At 43.5% G+C, this 18588-nt stretch overlaps 1 protein-coding gene across 5 annotated transcripts in view; it reads right to left on the bottom strand.

The window, feature by feature from the left end:
* The window catches only part of LOC134944673 (dynein axonemal heavy chain 11-like), a 697358-nt gene that overhangs the window by 241966 nt on the left and 436804 nt on the right, over window positions 1-18588 (bottom strand). For all 5 annotated transcript variants that reach the window (XM_063933444.1, XM_063933440.1, XM_063933442.1 and 2 more), the window contains 4 exons: window positions 11700-11933; window positions 9304-9450; window positions 4856-4969; window positions 4627-4770 (listed from right to left, as the gene is read on the bottom strand). In XM_063933444.1, the coding sequence (XP_063789514.1) occupies window positions 4627-4770; window positions 4856-4969; window positions 9304-9450; window positions 11700-11933 (639 nt within the window). The remainder of the gene's footprint in view (window positions 1-4626; window positions 4771-4855; window positions 4970-9303; window positions 9451-11699; window positions 11934-18588) is intronic.

The raw sequence follows: 18588 nt of genomic DNA, 5'->3' as shown, positions 1-18588 counted from the left end.
ATGACCTTGAGACATTATACCACAATGCCCGTGATATAGTATACCATACACCGTAATGCCTGTGACACATACCGCAATGCCCTGCCCGTTATACCCTATGCCACACATCGCAATGCCCGTTATGTATTATGCCACACTGCAATGACCCTGAGACATTATACCACATACCACAATGCCCGTGATATAGTATACCACACACCGTAATGCCTGACACATTATGACACACACCGCAATGTCCGTGATACATTATGCCACACACTGCAATGACCCTGAGACATTATACCACATATCACAATGCCCGCGATATAGTATACCATACACCGTAATGCCTGTGACACATTATGACACACACCGCAATGTCCGTGATACATTATGCCACACACCGTAATGCCCATTACACATTAAGTCCTACAGTAAGGCTTCTAATTACTTTTCAATTACCTGCTCGTTGTCAGGGGTTTCATGCACTGGGTGTCATGCTCGTTGCCAGGGGTTTCATGCTCTTGGTTCCATGCACGGTGCCAGGGGTTTTCATGTTCAGGGTGTCATGCTCGTTGCCAGGGGTTTCATGCATTGGGTGTCATGCTCGTTGCCAGGTGTTTCATGCACTGGGTGTCATGCTCGTTGCCAGGTGTTTCATGCACTGGGTGTCATGCTCGTTGCTAGGAGGTAGTCCTTGTTGCTAGGGCTGTGCTCCCAGTGCCACATATGTCCCCAGTGCCAGATATTCCCCCACGGTGCCAGGTACTTACATGCCCCAGTGCCAAATATAGTCGTCGTCCCCATGTGCCAGGTACACATATACCCCCCCAGTGCCACATATGCCCCCAGTGCCAGATATTCCCCCCCAGTGCCACATATGCCCCCAGTGCCATATATTCCCCCCCAGTGCCAAATATGCCCCCAGTGCCATATATGCCCCCAGTGCCAGATATTCCCCCCCAGTGCCAGATATTCCCCCCGTGCCAGATATTCCCCCCCAGTGCCAGATATTCCCCCCGTGCCATATATGCCCCCAGTGCCAGATATCCCCCCCAGTGCCATATATGCCCCCAGTGCCAGATATTCCCCCCCAGTGGCATATATGCCCCCAGTGCCAGATATTCCCCCCCAGTGCCATATATGCCCCAGTGCCAGATATCCCCCCCCCAGTGCCAGATATTCCCCCCAGTGCCACATATGCCCCAGTGCCAGATATCCCCCCCCCAGTGCCAGATATTCCCCCCAGAGCCATATATGCCCCAGTGCCAGATATCCCCCCCCCAGTGCCATATATGCCCCCAGTGCCAGATATTCCCCCCAGTGCCATATATGCCCCCCGTGCCATATATGCCCCCAGTGCCAGATATCCCCCCCCCCAGTGCCATATATGCCCCCAGTGCCAGATATTCCCCCCCAGTGCCATATATGCCCCAGTGCCAGATATCCCCCCCCCCAGTGCCAGATATGCCCCCAGTGCCAGATATTCCCCCCAGTGCCAGAAATGCCCCAGTGCCAGATATTCCTCCCTCCCCCCCGTGCCATATATGCCCCCAGTGCCAGATATTTACCCCCCCCCCCCGTCGCTTTTTGGAGGGACACGGAGGGCACAGCTCGTCTCTCCTGTGTCCCTCCTGCTGCATCATCTCCGGCGGCCGCGGGTCCAATAGGGGGAAGTGCCGGTTCGTGAGCCAATTAGAGCTCACGGACGGCACTTCCCCCTATTAGACCCGCGGCCGCCGGAGATGATGCAGCAGGAGGGACACAGAGAGGCGCGCTGTGTGCCCTCCGTGTCCCTCCAAAAAGCGGCGGAGGGAAGGAGACTGCAGACTGACATGCGGACGCTCGTCCGCATGTCAGTCTGCTGTAAATCAGTGGCGCCCCCGCAGTCACTCGCCCCCAAGCCACCGCGAGGACTGCGGGGGCAGTAGTTACGCCACTGTGGTCGGGTGTCCGTTTTTTTTATTTTGCAAAGTACGTGGATTACAAATAGAACAGAAGAGGACCGATCTACACTGGATTATGTGAGTATAATTTTTCCAACAGGTACCCCATGGATTCTACATGGAGAAGAGGACCGACCCTCGTGTGAACATAGGTAAGTATGTATGTTTGGAGGTGTGGATGTATGAATTAAACTTTTACTTTCAAGGTGTGTGTCTTCTGTTTTTATTGGGGTATTTTTTTAGTAGTAGTACTACAGGTACCAGCGGGCCCGGTTTTCCACCGCATGCTGGTACTTGTGGTTCTCCAAGTACCAGCTTGCGGGGGAGGCTTGCTGGGACTTGTAGTACTGCTACTAAATACAATATTAAAATTTTGTCAAAAAGGCTATCAGCCCCCCATCCGCCGCCCTTGGATGGGGGGGACAGCCTCGGGCTTCACCCCTGGCCCTTGGGTGGCTGGAGGGGGGGGACCCCTTGATTGAAGGGGTCCCCACTCCTCCAGGGTACCCCGGCCAGGGGTGACTAGTTGGGTATGTAATGCCAGGGCCGCAGGGACCAATATAAAAGTGTCCCCCGGCTGTGGCATCATGTATCTGGCTAGTGGAGCCTGGTGCTGGTTTCAGAAATACGGGGGACCCCTACGCTTTTTGTCCCCCGTATTTTTGGAACCAGGACCAGGCGCAGAGCCCGGTGCTGGTTGATTAAATATGGGGGAACCCCGGTCACTTTTCCCCCCATATTTTTTCATCCAGGACCGGCTCAAAGAGCCCGAGGCTGGTTTTGCTTAGGAGGGGGGATCCCACGCAATTTTTTTTTAAATTTTAACAATGTTTTATTTTTTACGAAAGGTGCACAATGAAGCCCAGCACGGATCTCACAGATCCGGCCGAGATTCATTGTGTTAAAGTCGGCAGTGTTTTACAATTCACTCCCGTAAAACACTGCCAAAAAATACGAATGACATCGACATCGGTAAATACGAAAATGCAGAATACGACAGCTTAGTAAATTAGTCGTAATAAATTCAAAAAGTTGCAATTTTACACTTTCGATGTCATTCGTGATTGAACTTTAACCTCATTCGGAAAAATACGAATTTTAGTAAATATACCCCAGGGTGTCTGTAATTAAAATTAATCTATTCCAAACAGTCTACAGCAAAAACTACTTATCAGAATGTTGCCAAATTTTTAGTACATCTTAATGAGGCCATGGGAAGGAAATTCAGGGCAAAAAATTAAAAGTAAAAAAAAAAATGCCACTTGTAACGTATCAGATATGCAAATTTTCTTTAGCGCGTCATTCCTCTTATTACTATTTGCAGTAAACAACATCCTCACAACCTTTTTCGTTCTCATTTTGTCTTAAATTCAATATGACACTAAATTTACGAGAATGTGCGTTACTGGTGAAATTGTTTTACCAAAATGCAGATACATACCAGAAACTTTATGGAGATTTAGGTCCTTAGAATAACTAATATTTTTGCCATGAATTTCCTTCCCATGGCCTCATTAAGACATACTAAAAATTTGGCGACATTCTGTTTTTGCTGTAGACTGGTTGGAATAGATAAATTTTAATTATAGACACCATGTACATGATAACACTTACTGGCAGCGACGTCACAAGCCAAGTGCGGGGGGTGTGGCCCGCACCCGGGTGTCCCCCTCGGAAGGGGAGACACCAATGTGCCAGCTCTTCTGCAGTGACAGGAGCCGAGTGCTGCAGTGTGATATTCTCTTGCAGCACTTGGCTCCTGTCACACATGAGGAGCCGGCACTGCACTCAGCCCAGTCTCCAGGGGTAGCCAGCATTTCTGGGGATGCTGGACACACCCCTGGAGTAAAGAAACTGAAACCCTGTGAGGCCACACCTCCTTTGCTAGGCCACACCCCATTTTTGGACGCCCGCGGGGTAAATAGTGGAGAGTGTGCACCGGGTATTACCACACCTGGTGACGCCTCTGCTTACTGGTGCAAGGACAACGGCACAATTCCCTGCTGTTGTTTGGTGCAGTTACCTCACCTGTCAACACTTCTCTGCATTATTGCCCTGTTTCTGGGCCTTTACTTCATGACATAAAAAAAGTTACACAGCGGAAGTGAAAGAATTAATCTTTTGCATTTAAGTAAAATGAAAGAATTTTTTGTTTCAATAAAAGGGGACTTGACTATGATGCCTTGAATCTTGTGAACTGTCAACTGTATACTATATATACTGCTGCCTCCTAGTGCTTAACTACTGACAGATGCATATTTCTCTTCCATTAAATGTATATCACATTTTAAAACATTATGCCTAGATGTAAATACATTGTTCCAGGCAACATACCAATGCAGCTCTGGTAACCATTAATACACCCACCCAACAGATGGCTGCAGATCATCACACATGTTTAGAAGAGTGCCCTGGTGGGATCTTGCAATGTTAACTGTTGGTTTTACTTGTTTTTTTTTTTACAAACACAGGGGGAGATGTGTCAAAGATTGGAGAGAGATAAAGTAGAGAGAGATAAAGTACTACCCAATACGCTCCTGTCATTTTATAGGCTGTGTTCGAAAAATGAGTTAGGAGCTAATTGGTTGGTACTTTCTCTCTCTCTCCAAGCTTTGCTAAATCTTCCCCATAATATCATTTGATTTATTTACTTCTGCTTTACAACAGAATGTTGGTACCACCCTGGGCACAGGGATCTTACCTTGCTCATTACCACTTTTGCAGTCTTCCAGCTCCTGTCTTTAGGTATTTTGCCATTTGGAGATAAAAGAACAAGTACAGCAGCGGCTACATTGGTTACAGCAGCTGGTGGATTGGGAAATGTTCTTAGCTCTGTAAGGTTTAACTGGACATTGGAAGAACAAGTTACTTAAATCCTCTGTGCCACAATGAAACAAAAATGATAAAGAGCTTAGAAGGGGGGTATTTACCCGGTTTAGGGTGTTTAGAGCTGCATTTGCTGCTTGGAGAGCGGGTTCTGCCTTGGCCAAGTCATTTGCAGATTCTTGTTGTTGGCTGGTTATCTCTGCTTGGAGACCAGCTACCTATACATACAGAAACCCAAAAACACAGGAATGACAACTTATCTGGTAGAATAAACATAGGTAAACTGTAAGGGGGTACGGGGATGCAGTTACCTGCAGGCGCTGGCCAGCGGCAGAAATCATGATCACAATAGCAGCATTAATAATAGAATTTTGCTAGATATGCGGCCACGACATGCAGCATAAGGGACGGAAATGAGCTGCTGTGTATACCCAGTGGCAGCAGCTTCTTCTTCCAAGTCTGCTGTGTGCGTGGACCTAGCACCGGACCAGAGATCAGCTGCCTGCTAGAAGAGTCAGGTGCCTATGGGGCTTATTCATTAGCCTTAAAAAGGTAGGTGAAAATATTAATTTTCACCTAGTTTTGTAAAACCTAAGTACTGGCTCCATTCATTAAGCAGCTTACCTGTCATCCCCGAAGCGGAACGTTGTCCCCATACAATAATATGGGGATTTCCTTTTTTTCCCAATTCATCAAACTCCAAATATACATAATTTTCAGAATGTGATTGCGTTCCACTCTAGATGCCCTCCTCCTTATGGGAAAAAGTCTTGGGTTGAGAAGAGGGATCTGTTTGGATCCCTCCACCCCTATTCGACTCCCTCCGCTGCACATGGGGCTCTCTGTGCACATATATGAAGTTACGTTCCCGCATGTGCACTAGCGCTGTTGAGTCAGACTCGGACGTCCTAAATTTCACCTCTACAGAAGTAGCAGTGATAGGGATTGCTGGGACAACTCATCGTCAGCTCAGCTGTCCCCACCCCGGTTGCAATGTTGAATGTTTTAGTCTTCACTGCTACTACTCGCAGTAAATAGTGCCCCGTAACGTGAGGCGAGAGAATGTGCGGCTAAAAAGCTCAGGTCTGTCTCCTACTGGTTATATTACGCATTTATATTTATTATGGGATGTTTAACATTTTTCTGAGCGCTTATATTATTTATGAGATAAATATGTTTGATTCAGAAAGTTAGTTTTTACTATATCACAGACTATATGGGAGAGGAATCCTCCATATCCCACTCCGTCATCCGGATCCCACTCTGTCTGTCCACACTGATGCATGTACAGGCCGACAGCAGGACACGCGCAATACACATACCAGCGCCAAACACAGAAGTAGCATAAGTAGCCCATATTTGTATGTGCTTCTGTTTTATTTAGTGATTGTATAACAGATTGCTGTGACATCACCAGCTACAAGTCACGCAATCTTCTCCCTACCTGTTCTGTGTTCTTGAATGGAGGGGATACATACAGTATATCCAAAACTAAAGGCAAAGTAAATTTAGATTTATTCTGTACATTGCTACCATATCCTGCAGAGGTGTACAGTAGGGAAATATAGGCAATACACATATCAATAGACAAACATATACTGAGCTTAAGGTCAGAGGCCTGCGCTTGTCAGAGCATATCATCTATCAGAGAAGGAAGAAGAATGGTGCAATAGGCACAAATGCATGTTTTCAGTAAAGGACTGATGATCATTATAAAGGTTTAGAAGTCAATGTTAGGATGTACTCACTGAAGCCGCCACTCAGCTGGGATAAATGAATGACACACTGTCCGCTGACAGCTCCGGTTCCACAGGCTACACATTTAAAGGAGGAAAAACAATTTCCTCATGATAGATTTCCTGGCAATTCACACTACAAATGAGGATACTCTCCAGGGATTACTATTCACAACACCCTAAAGGCTTCAATTTAACAGGACGCTTGAAGTATGTCTAACTAAGCTTCTCTATTAAACAATTATCTCCAGGGATATGAGCTGTTAGACAAAACCACCAAAATATTCAACATCCCCCAAGCTGGTTGAGCATATTGAATCAAGAGTTCAATGCTATATAATAGGCTACACAATTGTTTTGCGTGAATAATACCAGTGTGGATAATAAATCACTATAACCATAGCGATGTAGCTAGTTGGCACAGTGGAAAGCAAGCAGAGAAATATGGTCTACACAGTACAGAATGCAGGGATCTTGTCGTTCAGGTGCTGCATTATGGACCTTGTTCAGTAAGTTTTGCAGATTCTGCTTTTTAGCAGAATCTGCAATCCTTTCCATCGTATGCTGGGGGCCACCCATCGCAGGGCAAGGCTGCCCAGCATGCTACCCAGCGCCCACCCACAGCGATCATGCTGTAATTGCGATCGCAACACAATTAGAGCATGGTTGCAGAAACTATGGTTGCCTCTTGCAGGTGCAGGAGTCCCGTCACCATATTTTCAATCGGACCGGCTGCGTGTGATGACATGCAGCTGCTCCGAAAATGCTGCCTGTTTTCCTGATACCGCGCCCCCCCCCCCCCCCCCCCCGAAAATGCTCGGTCGCCGCCCGCGAACGCCTCTGCCGGTCAGCCCGCATATTAACTGCGTGCACAGGATGGAACCTGCGCGTGCATGCTGGCCCCTGATCTCAAAAAATGCGGTTGCATCTCATTTCCAAGCGACCCGAATCAGGCCCTAAATGCCCACATTGCAGAACAACTCATGCCCGACTGCCCCTGCCCGCATCTCCAAAATGAATGTTAGCCCCCTATGTATGATGATCTGGGTTTGAGTGAATCTTTATAATACAGTTTCCGACATACTGTAGATTGTCTGAATGGTTTTCTCCAAAAGTGCATCTACTATTGCAGCCTTTCCATTTTCGAGCAACCAGTGACATCACCAAGGTACACTGTCTAGGTGGCAAGTGCGCTTTCAGCAGTTTCTACTATATATTATTAGACTATTTATGTTTTTATGCTTCCCACAATAATTTCTTCTTGGTCATTTTGACTGAGGTGATTGATGACATGTCAATCCAGGGTATGACTGTTTCCTTTGTACATATTCTTAACATATTCCTTAGCTCATAGACCCATATGCAGGGGAGGATTGGCCACAGGGCTCACAGGGAAGATTCCCGGTGGGCCGACGCACCCGTGGGGCCTGTTTTGTTTGAGGACATGTGGTCCTTTTTATAGACATAATGAATAAGATACAAATAATTTGCATATATGAAAATGACTTTGCCACTTAGCCTGTGATTGCAGATGATCTAGTGTATGCTCTGTCTGCCTGCGTGGCTGACATATAAGATTGAGTGAATAGTGATTGGGATACGGTTGGTGTAATAAGCAAGAAAATATATCTTTCTAAAGAATGATATAGTTTCCTAAATTCTGAAGGTGTATCATATAATGTGCTCATAATATTTAATTTTATTTCCTTTTAACTTCCCCCTTGATGCTGGACATGCCCACTATCTGGAAAGTCTTGGGGGGAGGGTGCTGCTGCCATGGCCCATGGCTAGACCTTAAACCTCTGGTGCTGCCCATGTGGGGCCACTAGTACAAATTTTTCCAGGGCCGCTTTTTGTTCCCAGTCTGCATCTGCCCATATGGAGCACATAATATCTTTCCTCCTCATGGTCAATGTACTCATATTTTCACAGTTCATCCTTCTCTAGCCTGACGTAGGGTCCATACTACTATGAGGCAGACCTAGGTTCTTACTTAGGATGCCAATAAGTAAGAGCTGCCTAAAAAACAGATTAAATGACATCATGTAATGTTACTCATCCAGTGTTTTAAATGCCCACATAGTCAGTTACTTCCAGTAACAGGAGGCGAGAATACTACTCTCACCTCCTGTTTGTTAAGGTAAGCAACAGGGGTGAGTAATGGGCAGGAAGATGCTGCCTTGGGTGTCAGCGGGGCTAGGTAGGTCCACCCTGCTCTGACTTCTCCTTAGGCCGGGTACACACCACGTCCCGGACCTTCGGAGATTGCCGGTACACACTGAGCAATTTAATAAATGACTGAGTGGTCACTCATTCTGTCCTTCATTGAACTGCACAAGGTCGCATATGATAACTGTGCAACCAGCAAATATCGCATGGGACCCGCGGGAGCGCGCAATCGTGCGTACACACTAAACGATACTCCCAATTTGGCGGTCCAATATGACAAATTGTTCCGATATCGTTTAGGTGTGTAACGGCCTGAGACCGTCCTTTGAGACCAATCAACTTCAGGCACAGGGCCAGATGTACTAAGCTTTGAAAAGTGATAAAATGCACGGTGATAAAGTGCCAACCAATTGACTCCTGTCATTTTTCAAATGCAGCCTGTAGCGTGGCAGTTAGGGACTGATTGGCTGGTACTTTATCTCCGTGAAATGTATCACTTTTCAAGACTTAGTACATCTCCCCCACAGTGTCATCTTTCCCAAAAGCCCATGCACACACATTGCGATATTCCCATATTCTGATAAATAATTAAAATTGAATTAAGGCTTATAAAGTATATATTGTCCTGGATTCTCTTTATATTGTACCTTGCGTTCCTCTGCATCTGCCACTGATTTCTCCTGGTTTAGTTTATCGGTTTCCTGCCTGATTTTATCTATAAGGGCTTCTGTGTCTCTGTTCCGCTGGTGAAGTTCTACCTCCTGGATGGCAAGTTTAGACTTCAGATCTTCAACCTGCATCATTACAACAGAGACTTGGTTAATTAAGTTTTAAAACAATATTTTCAATCATATTACGATCAATTTGCTTAAACAATAAACGTGGCCCCAGGCTTCATCATACACATGTATAATTACTTTGTTCCTCTAGAGGTTGTCTAATTATGTTTCTGTATTTAGCAAAATACTGGCTTGGAGGCAGTACAAATGATAGACTTTTTCCTAATGATTTCAGTAGTGTCATTCTTTTATTGTGACAATTCTTTAAAAGTAAAATAAATCTGCAAATATACCTACAGCGGTTAACTAACATTGTATTGCAATATCAATAGACAACATATAATTGGTTCCAAAAAATATATATAATGCACATTGAATGAAACATGAAATTATTCCAGGCAATGATTTTTTTTTCTTTTAGAAAAGACAGTTCTTTATATGAGTGGGTATAAAATGGTATAAAAATATTGTAATTCCAGTTATGTTTGTATGCATTGGTTGCTAAAGTGGACAGACTATGGGGTAAATTTTCTAAGATGGAAGTTCTATATAAGATGGGAAGTTGCCCACTGCAACCAATCAGATTCTACTTCTCATTTATCTTGCACCTTCTAGAAGATAATACCTGGAATCTGATTGGTTGCTATGGGCAACATCCCATCTTAAATAGAACTCCCATCTTAGTAAATTTACCCCTATGATTCAGAGATGTTTGTAAACTCGATGGTTTACAAACATCTCCAATGGTGTGGCACCTGTGCATGACTTGGACCCTTTCTGTGCACGTGCAGAACGGGTCCTGCGTGGTCGCACACAGTGTACCCTGAGCGGCATCCTGATTGACAGGCTGCAGCATTTGGGGGCAGGGAGTGGGTGGAGCTGGACAGAGTTCCCAAAAATGGGGACATGCCACCTCTGTTTTGTGGGAGTGGCAAGGCCAGGGTCTGCATCTTCAGACGCAGATTTCCTGGCTCCAGCAGTGCGTACAGCCCAGCCATTCTGTGTAAACTGAGGGTTACTTAGGTGGATGATGTTCATGCATGTGACCTGCATCTTCAGACGCAGCAGTGGATCACACAAGCTTGCAGGAGGCAACTCCCCTCCTGTTGCTTTTAACGAAAATTAAAAGCATGCAACCACACATCGGTGGATAGGGATATAATGCTTACATCATGGGTCACTAGTTACCCTCCCAGGTGTAATGGGGTCAGGAAAAAGCTGAAAGTCCCGGACACTTCCAAAACCAAGGTAGACGATGTCACCAGCAAGATACCAGCAAAGTCCCAGTAATCGTCACTTGCTTTTCATTTTATTGTGAGTGTTCTATGTAAATAAATCCTTCTTCTGTGTGAAAATATTGCACTATGGGGGATATCCAATTAGCCCTGGTAATTTACCAGGGCTAATTGTCCCACCGGGGGCTATCCTATTACCTCTTATAAGGCAGCACGAGCAGTGGCTTACTGGGGATTAACTGAAGCTGCACGGGGTGCCAACTCCTGACAGCTCCCGGTGCAGTGCTGCTCCTCCGGCTCCCTCGGTCACAAGGCTGCTCCCCCGTCATCTACCACTGCAGGGGGCGGAGGAGAAGGGGGATGCGGTCACAGCGCTTCCCCGGCTTCTCTACCGGGGGTCACTGCCCCGAGGACAGCTTCCTGGATTCCTGGATGCCTGCAGTCCCAGCCTGCTGCTTCTGCAAAGGGCGTGGGACGCTTCAGGTTGTCCCGGTCATCTGGGATTTTGTTTCGCCTGCCTCAGGCAGGTGAAACCAAATCCTCAGAATCAGCCCCGTTTCCGTGTGAAAACGGGGCTGTTTCTATCGAAAAACACACAGGATTCACTGAACCTGTGTGTTATCGGGAGAAAGGTCATTTTTTTTTTACAGGCGATCAATCTGGATAGCCTGTAAAACAAAAATCGGTGAAACATCGGGAAAAATCACAAAAAAACATACGTTTTTCACACCTGATGTTTTACCGGGCCTAACAGGATATCCCCCTATGATCCTTTTTCTTGATCAGAGATAAGAATTTCCTTGGATGGAATGCAAGAGTGGAAAAGGACACAGATATAAAGAATTGGGGACTCACAAATACCATTTTTTTTGTGTAAGGACTATTATTGCCTCTTTCTATGTCACACCAGTAATATCGCCTCTTTCTGGTTGTATAAATTTGCGCCACATTAGTAATATTTCTATCCTCATATACTCATAGTACAGTGTGCAGATAATACACACGGGGTGGCTGCTACGCCAGTGTCACCTGGAAGGCTGTCGTTTGCAGCTTCTGTAATCCATTTTCCAGTCTTTCCATTTTCTGAACCAGCTCATTTCTCTTCTTCTCCAGGAGATTCCAGTACAATTTAATAAGCTCCAGGAAGCTCTTTGGAGTCACGTAGTTGTAATGCTTCTCGTTCTGCTGATATTTTACGCTGACTTCATTGACACTTGTATGTGCAAATGTTATGAACTGACTGATGGATTTGTTTATATCAGGCTGTAATAATAATGGAGAAGTTACTTACTGTGCTACTATGCCTAGCTACAATCATAACAATGAGATTCATTTCACAATATGAATTATTAAGAGAACATTTTGAAAGCGCCATTAAAGTTGTTTAGTAGTTTTGATCCAAGTTATTGGACTAGATCTGACTATAGCCAGACCACATGGGGAGCCTATTATTATGGTAGGTAATGGTATATATCACTACATACGGACCTAAGGCTATAACACATATCTTCTAAAACATTATCCAACATACACAGCAATAATCTTTGAATTGTGCTCTGATTATTGCCAGGCTTTGCATTTCTTGTGGGGGGGGGGGACACACTGTGATGTCAGACTCTTTAGCTGATACTGTCCATGTGTAGCCAGCTTTACAGGACAATGGGCCTAATTCTGAGTTGATCGCAGCAGAAAATTTGTTAGCAGTTGGGCAAAACCATGTGCACTGCAGGGGGGACAAATATAACATGTGCAGAGAGAGTTATATTTGGGTAGGGTGTATTCAAACTGAAATCTAAATTGCAGTGTAAAAATAAAGCAGCCAGTATTTACCCTGCACAGAAACAAAATAACGCACCCAAATCTAACTCTCTCTACACATGTTATATCTCCCCCCACTGCAGTGCACATGGTTTTGCCCAATTGCTAACAAACTTGCTGCTGCGATCAACTCAGAATTACCCCCCTGGTTTTGCCCAATTGCTAACAAACTTGCTGCTGCGATCAACTCAGAATTACCCCCCTGGTTTTGCCCAATTGCTAACAAACTTGCTGCTGCAATCAACCCAGAATTACCCCCAATATGCATGACTTTCAATGTCTCATGTGAAAGCTGCAGGTTACAATCGCAGTCATCACTGTAGTACACTGCAAGTCGCCAGTGGGAGCCTAAAACAGCAGATAACACTAATGTTGTTTTTCTAAAACCTCCGTATATGAGTTCATTTTTCACCAAAGAAAGGCAATTGCAGACATTTTGGGGTTGATTTAATTGCGGGCAATGCTCACGATGTGCCATTGAAATGGCGTTGGAGCGCCAGTAACGACACACCAAATAATCACCAATTCACTACAAAATCACAGACATTTGGGGCTGCATTCAAAAATATGCAATCCCGGAGCTAATGTAAGTGCAGTAAGTGCACACTAGGCTATTATATAGCGCACACATATTCAGTAGCATTTTACAGAGAATATTTAGCCATTCACATCAGTCCCTGCCATAGGGGAGCTTACAATCTATGTTCCCTACCACATGCACACCCACCCATATACACACTAGGGTACATTTTTTTGTACTAACAGTATATTTTTGGATTGTGGGGGACACAGGAGTACCTGGAGAAAACCAATACAGGCAAGGGAAGAACATACAAACTCCACAGAGTTAGGGTCATGGTTCAAATCAAACCCAAGACCTCGGTGCTGTGAGGCGGTAATACCAACTATTACACCATACATGCTGCCCAGACTAGATCATGGGCATCGCCTGCAACTGAATCGACCCGTTCATCTTTCATATTGAGAAGTTTCATTTAACTTGAAATAAGTGCAAATCACTATAATAGCCCCCAAAAAGGTCAGTGGAGAAACGTTACAGGAATTTCCACTGTTAAGTGAGAATGGGCATCACTATCACACCCGTTAATAATCTATAGCAGTGGTTGCCAAACGCGTTCCTCAAGGCACCCCTACTATCTAGGTTTTAAGGCTATCCATGCTTAGGCACAGGTGACTTAATTAGTACCTCAGTCAGTTTAAATATACCATCTATGCACAAGCAGGGATGTCCCTAAAACCTGGACATTTGGGGGTTGACTTGAGGACCATGTTTGGGAACCACTGATCTATTGGCAAAAAAAAATAAAAAATGCTTGTACTGTACATTATAAAATAATAATATGATAACAAACTGGTTAAAAATGGATTTCTGTTTGGACGACAACATTTTGTGGGAAAACATAACAATAACTTTATCTAATAAATGTTTACCCAAGTCTGCCCTTATTGTCTTGTACCATTTGTATGTAATGATGAGTTCTAGATGTTCTCTAAGTTCAAACCTATTAATACAGTAGTACCGATTTTTATACAATCAGGACCAGAAATGTTTGAAAGCTGCCACATGCGCGCCATGTAAAACACCTCCTCTTAGATATTTATAACCAAATATTTTCTTTGCCCGCATTCCCCGTCGCTACTTGCGCAAGAGATGACAGATTTCTTGCATGTGGGCTTAATTCCGTCGTCGGCATTCCGGCCTGCTCCCCTGCTCTGCGTGGCGAATGTATTTTCACACTTGTCAGGATGATGGACAGGGAGAGAATGAGTGCAGGGATGATCTCTGCTTGTCGTTACATACAATAGCCCAGTAGAAACCATGATCTGTTGGGGAGACAAACAGTATCCGACCCTGGAACATATTAAGTTTGTCTCCAGGACACGCATGGCTACACTAGGGTGTCTAACCTCATTGATAATAGATGCTAATCTTCTCAGGGCTGAATGATGACAACACTTCCTGCCCTTCACGGAATCAGAGCTGGGTTTTATCAAAGGACTCAAACAGCCTGCTAATTAGACTAATTCCTTTTGTCATGAATTATTTATTTCCATTGGTAACTGATTACTGTGACATTAATGGGTTCTGCTCAACTTGGTTCTTCTGGTATAGCTAAAAGCATAATGTTTTATAAAAAAAAATAGAAAGTGTAGGTTATTTTGCTCCAGGTCACAGATATCTACATGGACCATTAGGGAAATTTATCATTGATCAGATAACCTTTCTTCTGCCGATTCATGGCAATAGTGAAACACTGTAATAACAGAAAGAACTGTGCGTAGGATTCAGCTGAAGGTTCCTCTCTGTAAATGCAGCACCTGGTAACTTGTTATACTGCGTATTTTATTTTTATTGCCGTGCTGTAAAGCAGCTGCGACCAGCTGGTACATTGTTCCTTTATACGTCTGAGTTTAGCAGCCGTTGGTGACAGTGGCATCTCGCTGCATTTCAATCTACTGCAATCAGCTATACAGGCAGCAGTGAGCCCAGTGTATAATAAAGACAAAGTAGATAGTGTGCCCACTAGCGGATATCTCGGGAACTCAATTCAGGTCTCCTGGCATTTTTCTGTATGTGCACCAATTCTCTCTGGCTAGCTGGTAGATGCTTCTACATTTGCTGGAACACATTCTCTCCTACCTGCCAGGACTATTAGATCCAGGTATAGGGGGACATGTAATAGGGTCCGAGTTTCACAGAGGTCTGGGATGCCGGACGTCTTGGACGTTTTTTTTGTTTAAAGACATGGTTTTGCCTTGTAAAGAATTGCCGCTTTAAAAACCCCTCAGAGATCAGATGGCATACTGCACCTCTGGCAAACTTGAACCATATTGCGGGCCCAATTCAAGGTTGAACGCAAATGCAAACGTATTTGCAGTTGCCAACAATTGATACACCACGCATGCGCAAAATTCGCACAGTGCATGTCAGCCGCTATATTTGCATTTGGAATAGAGGAAAAATTGCCTGCGCTGCAAACTTGCAAAGAAAAATAACCCCTCCACTAAACAATGTAAAAAAAGCGTGACGGAGGAGTGTCTGTGGGCAGTCTCCGCAAGTTTACAAATCTGGGCGTGTAACAGGGGCGCGTAGTGGGAGTATGTACCTGGGTCCTGGGCGGTGCATACGCATTTCTGCAGATAGACAAGCAAAATAAAGTACAGAAAAAGTCAATGCAGATTTTGGGCAGGTATAGAGCTACGCACACACTGCAAGTCACTATAATAGCAGCAATAACATCGATGGTTGGTGCGGTTGCTGCACAATTAGCGAATATTCGCACACAGCTGAAGTTATTTAGTAAAATCACACACAGCTTGTGTGCTGCCTCACTATTTTAGCTGCAGGTTTTTGACCCTTATGCATTTTGAATTTTAGGTTTATTCCTTTGTTTAGCTTATTTTGGTAAGTTCATCATTCCAACTGTGAATGCTTTACAATTTATGACATTAGTAACATATGCACATTACCCTATGTTTGTAGTTTAATTTACTGGAAACACTAAGGGAGAGGTTCTCTTAGTGCAAATGAACGCTAATCTGCAAAGAAACGGCAGTAGAGTTGCTTCTAACGCTAGTTTGCTTAGCTTTCAGAGTGACTCCTCTTTTGTGTATTTGGATTTTGTTTGTTAGTTTGCACTGTGGGCGTTTTTTGTATGTAGATTTGCGTTCACTTTGCAAATGTTTGCAAATTTGCTTTTGCATTTGAATTAGGCCCTACATACAGTATGCCCCAAAACATTAGTTTCAATTAAACTGAATCTGTGTGTTGGCAAAAAAGAGTGGAATCCCATTAAATGTATCAGTCACCTCTGGTTAAAATAAGGATTAAAATATATAATGGAAGCTGTTCAATCAAATTAGTAATACCCCTCAGGTGCTGAAAGGGATGGGTTCTTCTAAACTAGAAAGTTACACAAACAAATCTTGCCCGGCACACCAAGGGGCATTAGCAATAAAATTTAAAAAAACTACATGATAGTAGAAAATTCAGAGATCTTTGTTACATATATTTGCAAAAATATGGATAAGCCACCAGGCCAACGTCAAGGCTTCTCTTATACTGGAGGCCCCTAACACTGCATGATAACAGTACCCACTCTGGGCCATATAATTGCCTACTGTAGGGCTACATGATAATAGCACATACAAAAATATATCTAAATTGAGAGACAGCTTACCAGGAGTCACCCCTAGGTCCTCCAAATGGCACTACAGGAACCAGCATGCTCTCCAAAATAAAATGAAACAAAACAATTTTTCTTATTTTTTTTTGGGGGGGTGGGGGGGGGGTTAAATAAATAAACTGAAGCATAAAAATTAAAAACAACTCTGTGTGTAATACCACTTTCACACAGAAATGTCTAAAAATCCCAGCTTTTACCCAGCATTTCAGTGCCGGGTCATTTCGCTGTCCCTACCTGTCCCCCCTTTCACACAGACAAGTAAATTAACGGGTGTAGAATTTCTACCCGGATCAACTTAGGTATTTCGTCTATGTGAAAGGTTTAGCTCGGGTTGAAATTCCCGGGTCTCCGACCCTGATAAATTCTTGGATCGAAATCCTGGGAATTGCAACGCGGGTTGACCGTTTCACACAGAAAAAGGACCCGTGTTTATCGGCAAATTACCACCTAGAACGTCTTCAACCGGTAATTTCACTTTCTGTGTGAAAGGGTATTAGTGAATGGAGTTATATTTACTAAGCAATAAGTAAAATTTGGAAATTGTCTTTTTTTCCCCCTTAAATCTTTAGATCTTGTGGAAAAATATGTTAACTAAAAAATGTACTTTTATGCAGTAAATATATCTGTGCCTTGAAAAAAAAATACTATTTGCTTTGCTACACTTAAAAATAAAATAATAATAATAATAATAATAATAATAAAAAAAAATAATATAATAAAACTCAAATGGGGGGAGATCTGAAAATGCTGTAAAACTCTCCAGTAATGATATAGTTACAACCAGTAAATTGATGTTATATCTGTAAATATTCAGACATTTGAAGCATTTGAAAATATTTGACTTGATTTCTGAGCTATGAGTGTTTGTACAGGCTAGCAGAGAGAGAGAGAGGTTTTCAGCACTGGAGTTATTAAATCACATAATCTTCAGATTGATTCAAATGGATTGATTTGTCTAGGTTTTATTCAAGAAGTGGTTGAACTATCAGACACTTACAAAGGAACAGCACGCATGATTTTATTCACATTAATAACCCTTGATTGATTTAAAGCTTAAAACTCAAATATGCGCAAGCTCTCTCAGAGCAGATGGTGCACAGACAGTAAAGAAAAATGTATAGCAATGTATAATATCTAAACTGTCAAATTACGTGCAAAAATGTTGGGCTAACTGCTTTTCTATTCCTTGATTCAAATCGGTGCTGAAAATGTGTGCCTGACTTTCATGGAAAAATGGCAGCACTCAGCATCACACATTGAGCAAATTATGAATACGTTTTTGAATTAGGAGATTGTACTCTTCTTTACAACCTCTCAAATATTTATTGGACTTCCGTTCTGGCAATTTCAGTTGACATGTTCAAGTGACTTTTCATAGCAGTCTGAGAATCCTTTGCATAAGAATTTTAATTCTTTACAGTGTTTTAAAAACCAAAAAGTTGGTTTTATCTATCTACAAAAAGTATTCACCAGCTGCGTGACAGAACTAGTATGTTCCGTGACAGAAGGTAAAACAGATTTTTAGAACAAAATACACATATGTGTGGGTATAAGTTGTTACAGTAACTTGTTCTTGTACAGTAACGTACAGTGCTTCTTAGACAGTAAAAAACAGTATGTCCAAATGAAAATATGTAAAGTTTAAGACTAAAACTCTAGCGAGATTTGCCAAGCAAAGAAAGTACAAGAACTTAGAAGAAGTAAGTGCACTTTATGTTCAGGAAATGTTTGCAATTACTGTAAATATATTTGGCAGTAGGGGGGGGTTTCACAAAAAATAGGAATCAGAGTATATATTATACCAGCATGGTGTATGTTGAACCACAGGCAGCCTACAACTTGGAAAAAATACCCAGGAGGATTCTGTTCAGATTTGACTCCTAAATAACCAT

The sequence above is a fragment of the Pseudophryne corroboree genome, chromosome 7, assembly GCF_028390025.1.
Source record: "Pseudophryne corroboree isolate aPseCor3 chromosome 7, aPseCor3.hap2, whole genome shotgun sequence".
NCBI classification, from domain to species: Eukaryota; Metazoa; Chordata; class Amphibia; order Anura; family Myobatrachidae; genus Pseudophryne; species Pseudophryne corroboree.
Note: the sequence above shows the minus strand (reverse complement) of the source record. Positions and strands in the feature narration are given on the sequence as shown.